Raw genomic sequence first — 9,957 nt, forward strand, 5'->3', positions numbered from 1 at the left:
CAGGACAGAAATGTAATGAGAGAAGTTACATTTAATTACACAACAGCTTATAATCTTGCAATAACAACATGTACTTTAAAAAATAAGAATAACACTTAATTATTTACAAAAAAAAATCATAAATAGATTTCTTCTTAAGGTGACTCTAGAATAAAGATTAACCATGCAGCATATGTTAGTACTTATAAATATATATCTGAAGATGAGGATAAAAAGTGTAATTAAAAAAATTGAAGTTGCTATCCTATCAGTCAACATATGATTCTTAAGTGTAATAATCACGCAATCAACTTGAAAGCAACCCTACATTTCATGAAAGAACAAAAATATATTAAAGTAGTTTGTAATTTCATCATAGATGTCATTGTATCATAGAAGATCATGAATCCTCACGTTGCTAGTGAAGAGTACTTAGCACCGATCTTTACAAAGGCTATGAAACTACTTCAATTCTCTAAATATTCAAAACATGTTGAATCATTATGATATATATGTAACAACAAGAGAGAAAATGTTGTTGTACCATATTTGCAAATTAATAATGAGGATATTTTAACATGAACTGTTATTACTATGTAACCTATTCTCTTGATTGAGTATATACTCGATATTATTTCCTTTATGTTCAATTATTTCTATTTATGTATATAAATGCATCAATTCTGCTGACAACAAAAAAAATCTCCTTTGAGGATTCTACGTCCAAGTTAAATAATTCTCTTTTTGATAAACCGATCATGCTCCTCTCAAGAGAATCTCAGGATTGTTTTTAATAATTATTGTAATATTTTTTTTTATAGAATTTATTCATCTTTATTACATCCCCTTTCAATATTTGCTCTCTTACCTACTTTATGCTTTACTACTTTTGAAATTTAGTAAATATGTAATATTTTCCTATTCTCCCTCTCTTTCAATCCTTGTTGAAAGAACCCATCCCAATGATAAAATCCTAAACAAAGAAAATGGAGAAAAAAAATTTGTTAGATCCCTAGAATCTTTTCTTTTTTTAGGGTTATAGAAGATATTCACCTTTATTATATTTTCTTTCAATATTTGCTTCCTCTTACCAACTTCATGCATGTAATACTGAAATTTAGTAAATATGCAATATTTTCCGATTGTCCCCCTCTTTCAATCCTTGTCGTTGAAAGTATCCATCCAAATGATAAAATCCTAAAAAAAGAAAATAGGAAAAAAAAAGGTTGTTAGATCCCTAGAATCTTATTCGTTTACCAATTTACAATATAGTAGTGTATGAATAGATTATGAAATATTATTTAATTTTAAATATCTCTAGTAAGATTTTACAGAAAGGATTCAGTCTAAAGGAAAAGAATACTCAGATACAAGTCAATCATGGAAATGCTTTAAATGCGTCACATTTAAAATAATTGCTCAATATTTACTAATGTATAAACATAAAAGAAATCAGAAAAGGAATGGATGAAACATTACCCCAAGGAAGAAGAGGGAACTCCCACTGTTGCTTGGGCACCATGAAAAAGTACGCAGCTACCTACAAAATTTTGCAACAAAAATAAATGCACGAATAGAAGTGAGAAGTGAAACATAAAACGACAATACACAACCATACAAGAATGGATGCAGAAAGAGCATGAGGAGAGCTGAATAGCATTGAAGTCTGCTCTGTTTCATAAAGAAGATCCATGATCTCCATGCAAACTTCAAGGCTTACAAGGTTCCCTACTTTTGATAACTCCCTGGAGTCAAATTGAAAGAAAAAAAAAAGGAGGGGAAAAAGTCAAATGCATGTCGTTAAACGACATAATAATAATAATAACAAGAACTTTATGCAAGTTCACTACAACCATTAAATTTATTATCATTCATAAAGTACTATTGTTGGGACCATAAAAATCAACATCTGATCACCCACAATTTTTGACACAATATTTGCATAATGAGACATTCAAATAGAACTCAAACAGTCTTAACATATTGCATATTAAAACTTCAAAAATTACAACGAGGATCAAATGAACTCTAAACAACACACGTTCATAGTCAATGTGTTGGCTTAGTCGCAAATATCTAAACTGAGATTTAAATTATCACGACCCGACCCGGGGCTTGGAATTAACTAAAACGAGAACAGATGATCGGACGATAAAAATTAAATCTATTATATAAATAACATTTTAATTAATAAAAGAGTCGCTAATCAAATTAAATTAAAGAATTAAATTAAATTTATCTTGTTACTGGCTATCCGCATCTTTTATAAACATTATTTTTTTTATTACTCGTTTTTTAATTAACTAATTACACTTGAAAAGTTAATTTCAAATAACAGTGAGTTGAATACTCATACTATTAAATTATAATAATACAAGGGAAAAGAAAAATAATATGCATGTCAGTTAAAATTTTAATAATTAATACACACACATATGCATATATATATAGTTGATGCTATTCAATGAATCTAAATATATCAATAATATATCTATATCATTCTATAACTGTACAATCTTCACAGAAACATCGTCTAAAAATTATATCACTTAAGATACTTCAATATTAATATCCTTTTTCATATACGTGCACGGGTGCCTTAGCATTCCCCGCTGATACCATAAAAGAGTGACTCCATTATAATCAGTCATGCACATAAAAACAAGCAATACAATCATATCATTCTTTTGCTCGTCATATTCAATTCAATATACTATAAAAGTAAAATTACTCATCTCGATATCGATTAATTTGTTATTTACTTTGTCTTGACGTTCACTACTCTAAACTAGAAATCTAACATAAACATGATAATTATTACCCACTTTAAATAAATTATTATTTTAATTAGTTACACTACATGAGTAAATGTACTTAACGTCTGATATTTGAGTCGGATATTTCCGACGCAACACATATTAGCGTTGAATTTGCAACTACTAAGCGGTGAAATATAATTTATGACATGTGTCAGAATTAACGTCCTATTTACGTCGAACATTTCGTCGATATAAAGGTTTCGGAAATAACAAAACTTTTCTTGGATTTGCCACGAATTTTGCGTTTACTTAGGGTCGAAAAAATGTCGCAAACATTTTACTTAGCGTCTAATTAGACCGATGCAGATCCCGTTCAAATAACCTAATTTACTAATCGCGCACACCTCAATTTTCTTTTCTCTCTATATCCCGCTCGTCTCCCCCTCTGCCCTAAAGCGTCATCTTCCCCTCCAGCGCAACTCCTCTTCCCCCATTCCCTATCCCCTTTCCCTCTCCCTCTCCCTCTCCCTCTCCCTCAAGGGTTCGTTGGTCTTCGGTAAGAAACTTCACAATAGAATCGTCATTAGAGCTAGCTAGGAAGGTGTTGACCTCATTTTTGTGAGGTATTGTCTTCTCCTCCTTAGAGCCTAGATTCTAGCTCTAGAAATTCCTATTGACCATCTTAGAAAACTAGAATTGAGACCCACACATGTGGATAACACTAGAGAGAGTTCATGAAAATCTTGAATTGTGAAGGTCAACCATAGAGTTTAAAGGTTTTCGTTTGAGTAAACCTAAAACTAAATATATTAAATGAAATTTTCGTAGTTGTGGATTTACTAACAGGGTTATAACAATGGATGATCAATTTATTAAAAAGAATGAACATTCTAGATATGTCGGGTCAACTGTTGAAAACAATGGTGATATAGATGCGGATGTTATTGGAAAAATCCAAGTTGGATGGTTGAAGTGAAGGAATGCATAACACCTATTGTAAGGGTTAAGCCGAATGCATAAGATCTATTACGTTAAGGTGGATGAGTGGCTTTACACTTAAAGACAAAATTTGAAACGAATATATCTATGAAACAGTTGGAGTGTGTCCAATGGCATACAAAATTAGAGAGTCGCCTTAAATGATTGGTCACATCAATCATTGACTAACTGATGACCGAATTAGGAGAGTTGATGTTTCAGATTTGACTTATTTTAAAAAAGGTAGATGTTTTGACACTCAATAGGACAATATGGATAAAAAGGATTCATTTGACCAACCCCAATAAATTTTCATACATCTGAACTTAAATTTTCATATTTATATTGCCTAAGTCTTTCATTTTTATTTTTCGTAATAATTGCATTGATCTTTAAAACTACAGTATGCTGCAGATGAATATCCGTAATTTGAGAGCTTGGATGTATAACAAATTATATCAAGTACAAAAAAACCCATATATGAGTTCTTGAATGACATTAATTAATTCGTGCAGGTGGCATCACAGTTTCCCATCTATCATTACGAGGAAATCAAACACTTCTGTCACCCGAATAAGTTAAGTTGGATCTTTACCGCAAGGGATTCAAACATAATTATTGGTACTAGAATGCACATGATGAGCAAAAACTTGAAGTTCAGTTCGATCAAGGAGGTGTCTCGACAAGTTATGCCCCCTTTGCAGAGGAATTTGATCCTGACACATGAATAAATGATTCATGAAGCTTAGAGAGCTCAACTTGTTGGAAGTGTTCAACACGAACCGGAAACACCGAATAACAAATTAGGGTTTAGGGTTTACGGTTTTAACACCCTAAACCCTAATAACAAATTGCAAAGGTTCTGACTTACTAAATGCTTCATAAGAACCTTTATGAGATGGTTGCACTGCACATACAGAGTTATCAGTGATGCCGATAATATTGGCCATCAAATATGATTATAACATGCCGAGAAGAGCATTTAATCAGGTAGCAACTTTATTGAAAGAGACTAATCTTGCGGGAAATTTAGTGTCGGATGACTTGTACAGAACAAAAATTTGGTTTCAAATTTACAATGCCAAAAGAACAATTGTTGTGTTAATGGGTGCATGATCTATTAAAAGGCTAATGCAGTCGAAATGACTTGCAGATTTTGTGGTGTAGATAGATTCAAACAAAAGGGAGAAAGAATAAAAATTAGAAAAATACTTCATACAAGCATCACTTTTATTTTTCGTTCATAGCCCGGCTTCAAAGATTGTTCGCTTCCATATGTACAACCCCACACATGACTTGGCACAATACTGGATCTGTTGATGTTAACTCGATGAATCATCTGTCACATGGTGAGGCATGGAGACATTTCAACCGTATTTACAAGATTTTACAGCTGAAGTATGCAATGTTAGACTTTGGTTATATGCGGATGGCTTCACCACGTACTCATGCTAGCCAGTGATCATCGTTTTGTACAGTTTGCCCCCTGATATGTGCAATACCGTGTCATTCTTATTTCTGACATTGATTATACCAAATCCACATAGCTCGAAGGGAAAAATCGACGTCTACTTACAGTTTTTGATTGAAGAGCTTCACATATTATGGGAGCCGGATGTGCTTACATATGTCATCGCTACGAAGCAGAATTTTCAACTAATAGCGGCTCTTATGTGGACAATTAGTGATTCACGGCCTATGGCATGCTAGCTAGTTGGAGCACAACTGAAAATTGACTTATCCTTACTGCATGGATATGCCAAAGACATTTACTTTAAAACATGGTAGAAAAAAGAGATGATTTGACTGACACCTAAGATTTCTAAATCGTGATTGCCCATTTAGAAGGAATAAAGATGGATTCTTTAAAAACAAAATTGAGAGATCAAGATCACCCCTCAGGATTACAGGAGTCGAAATATTTGAGATGATCAGTGAAGTCCTGAAGATCAACAAGAGACCAAAGCTAACTTCAACTCATCCTCGTGATTTCAGTGTCACGCACAACTGGACGAAGCGCAATATATTCTAAAATCTTTTATGCTGGAAGACTAATCTTAATAGACATAATCTTGATGTTATGTACATTAAAAATATTTTTTTGATAACATCTTCAACACTATGATGAATATCATAGGTAAGATAAAAGATAGTGTAAGCTAGAATGAACCTGATCGAGTGTTGCAAAAGGAGGACCTTAGAACTTTAAGAGACAAATGGAGGTAAATTAAAAAAAGTTCTAAAGCTGCATACTCTCTTGCATCAGATCAATGGAAGACTATTTTTGAGTGGGTCAATTCTCTATAGTTTTTCGGTGGCTGTGTTTCAAATTTAAGCCGTTGTTTTAACTTGGAAACATGCAAGGTATTTGGCATGAAGAATCACGACTGTCATATATTTCTGTAGTGCCAATTACCTATTGGATTTCATGCACTGCCAAAACCGGTGCTTGATCCCTTGATCGAAGTTAATATATTCTTCAGGAAGTTGTGTGCAGGAACACTGAAAGTTGACTCATTGAAACATCTTGTGTGAGTGTTCCTCTATTATTTTGTAAGCTTGAGTGGATATTTCTTCATAATTTCTTCAAATATATGGAGCATTTGACTATACATCTATGTTATGAGGCTATACTAGGGGGTCCAGTGCAGTACGAATGAATGTATTCATTCGAGATGTATGTCTTCCTGATGCATACATTACAAGTAGCATTTTATTTCACACTAAACGACCACCATACTCAATGTAAAATTTATGTGCTGCAGGTTTTTAAAAAAAATAAAAAAAATTGTTAAGAATAAAACACATCCCGATGGATCGATCTGCGAAGCATATCTGTTGCAGAAGATGATAACTTTCTGCTCATATTATTTTGACCAAGGTCATTAAAGAGTTCAAATTGTATGTGACATCTCCACAACCAGAAATATCCATATATCAAATATCAGAATGCCACCAGAGAGACATGACACACGATATCTAACCAATAAAGAGATTCGAGCAGCTGCATTGTATGTCCTTTTGAATTGTGACAAAGTTCACACATTTATACAGTAGGATTCACGGTCCCCAAACTTAATACATACTCATTTATTATTGAGAATGTTATTTATATACTGGCCAATTCAAAAATACAAATAACAATATTGTGAGTAGATTATTTATCGACAACTTGGACATGGAAGATGAGTCTCTTAAAAGCAAAAATTTGGAAACAGAATTTCCAATACAGTTCAAATTATACGTACGTATAATGAACACTTCTAATCACATGTGCGTAATATGATCTAAGTATTTAAAGTTGCACTAATGATACATATATATTTGTTATAGGTTCACAATATAACCAACAAAATCATGGATTAGAGATTATTAGATCTTGCCTATGAGCCTAATCGTAATGCGAGTACATGACAAATATTTGATGTGAACGGTTATAAATGTCTAATCGTAGTGTGACTACATGACAAATATTTGATGTAAACAGTTATATATTTCATATGAGTTTCTGGTGTGCGAGTATATGACAAATATTTGATGTAAAGGGTTATAAATGTCTACTCGTAGTGTGACTACATGAAAAATATTTAATGTAAACAGTTATATATTTCATATGAGTTTCTGGTGTGAAAGGAAGAAGACATATATTTGTGATGTCGCTATTAAAGGAAACATGCACACAGACAACAAGATTTGCTATTACGACATAATTGACAAAGTTATTCAATTGAAATATCCAGGTAATGTCATCTACATTGTCTACTTGTTCAACTGTTAGTGGTTAGATTCTGTTCCGAATCGAGGAACCTAATCATTCAAATCTTATGATATCACTGAGGTCAAATTGAACAGGCGATGAGCAAAGTTTGATTCTTTTGTTCCGACACACCAAGCTAAACAAGTTTATTACATTCAATACCCTGAAAGAGTAAGGTATAAAATTGGTTGGGTTGTGGTTATGAAGAATAAACCTAAGAAAACTATTGAGCTACATAGTTCTATATAACCAATTCACCAAGAGGAAAGTATGACAAATTTCTGTATTCAGCACGACAGAAATGATGAAATTTTAGGTTCATTTTTTATGAGAGGTAACTATTGCGCTACAAAATACTACATAGAATTCTGAAGAGGTAGTTCATGGTTTGGATGAGGATGATGAAGAGAGTGAAGAAGAAATTTTAGGTTCATTTTCGACGGCGAGTTCTTCTGATGAAACTTAATAACATAAGTACACAAATTTTAAATTAGTTGTTACTACTATTACTTTTTGTCTTTTACTTCTATTGTTTTGAGGCATTTTTGAAGAGGTTGCTCATGATTTTGATGAGGATGATGAAGAGAATGAAGAAGAAATTTTAGGTTCATCTTCAACGACGAGTTTTTTTTATGGAACTTAATAACATAGGTACGCAAATTTTAGATTAGTTGTTATTACTACTACTTTTATCTTTTACTTTTATTATTTTGAAGCATGGCTCTTTACTCTTGCTTTTCTTGTTTTTAAACATAGCGTTACTTGTGTTTTAATTTTACTGCACTGTTTCTTTATTTTTATGATTATTTTTTCTGCCAGTACTAATATCTTTAATGTCATTCTTTTGTTTGCAGATGCCACAAGTAGTGCAGGCGGTCAACCATCTCATAGACCTTGTGTTCTGGGGACCCTTGAGACCACTTACCGTAGCAGGAACGGAGGTCGTCTACTCTTATCGATGTTTCCACAACTGTTGCACCTCCTCTGACACCTCCAACCCCACCGACTGTTGCTACACCTCCTGTGGCGCCTCCTCCCCCACCACCTGCAGCTACACCTCTTGCAGCACCTCCTACACCACTTGCTGTCACCCCCCTTTGGCAGCTGTTCCCACACCTGATGCTGCCCCGTTTTGAGAAAATTTGGTTGAAATCTGAATAGGCTCCATGCCTTTTCCCTTTGTTCTCATTCAATTAAATAATAATCTTACAATTTATTTTAGGTACAGAATATTCTATAGAATCTATTTTAGGTAACTTAATAATACATATTCCTAATCTAAATATTCATCTAAAAGAGAAATAAATTAGAATAAAGACAGTGAAAATAATTTAAATAAAGAAGCTCCTAATTATAGAAAACTACTAATTTAGCTGTTTCATTTCTGTCCTTCCTGATTGACAAAGGGTAAATGACATCCTTTGTCAGTATCATATGGAGGTAATCCTATATAAATTAAGCTTTTACATTTTCGAGACAAAAAATCCTCAAGCCTTGAGTGCCGAAGCCGAGAATGTCGAAGCCTCAGGAACTCTTGAATCAAAACATGATTTGAGCAAAGAAAAGCAAGAAATCCTTTATTATTGTCGTCCAGAAATTCGAATCATAGCAGAAATTCGAATCATAGCCCAAGAAAGATCCATTTCTAGTTACACGATCCAAATGCTACCGATCATAGCTTACAAATAAGATCTAGTTACACAATCCAGATGTTATAGATCATAGCCTACAAATAAAATCTACGTGTTGATCTAAATGCTACCGATCATAGCCCACAAATAGGATTCAGTTACACGATCCAGATGCTATTGATCATAGCCTGCAAGTAGGATCCGCGTCCTGATCCAAATGCTACTGATCATAGCCCACAAGTAGAATTCGCGTCCTATCATACGATCCAAATGCTATTAATTCTTCATAGCCCACAATTGGGAACCACCGAAGCCATCCATCTGTCCATCGAGCTACAGATTCGATCTCCCACCACTCCCAGCTACCCAAGGAAGGCTTCGAGTAGGAGAGGACCAGAGCTCTAAGGCTGGCGCGAGGGAGGAAGGGGTCTCCGGAAGAGCTGAGAAGGTCGACGACTGGCTGTTCGCTGACGAGGAGGAGCACCAGCCGGAGAGCCCAGGCACGTCAAGGAGAGGACATAGTCGTAGTCGACGATCGAAAGAGGACTGCGCAACCGAAGCGAACTAAGGAGGACGGAGCAGCCCGAGACTAAGCAGTAGAAGGAGAATCGAAGACGGTGAAGCAAACGTAGCGGATAAAAATCCTTAGATGGGCGAAAGGGAAAGAAATAGTTCCTCCCTTCCCGCTTGAGCCTTAACGTTCCTCCAATAACTACCGGTGGTAAAGGCAAAATTTTGACTCTAATATCATGTCAAAGTTTTGAGAAAAATATGTTGAATCCTGAATAAACTCGATCCTTTATCATTGTCGAGGAATCTATAGTGTGCATGACTGATTAGTTTCGTCCTTCCT

The 9,957-nt window shown here is 34.3% G+C and overlaps 1 protein-coding gene across 3 annotated transcripts in view; it reads right to left on the minus strand.

The window, feature by feature from the left end:
• Window positions 1-1,032: 1,032 nt before the first annotated feature.
• The window catches only part of LOC110026304 (cyclin-J18-like), a gene marked incomplete at its 3' end in the record, with an annotated part of 21,579 nt that continues 12,654 nt past the window's right edge, over window positions 1,033-9,957 (minus strand). For 2 of the 3 annotated variants that reach the window (XM_020727191.1, XM_020727193.1), the window contains 2 exon segments: window positions 1,459-1,519; window positions 1,598-1,724. In XM_020727191.1, the coding sequence (XP_020582850.1) occupies window positions 1,459-1,519; window positions 1,598-1,724 (188 nt within the window). 3 annotated transcript variants of the gene reach the window in all.

Source organism: Phalaenopsis equestris, unplaced genomic scaffold (assembly GCF_001263595.1).
Source record: "Phalaenopsis equestris unplaced genomic scaffold, ASM126359v1 Scaffold000364, whole genome shotgun sequence".
Lineage (NCBI taxonomy): Eukaryota > Viridiplantae > Streptophyta > Magnoliopsida > Asparagales > Orchidaceae > Phalaenopsis > Phalaenopsis equestris.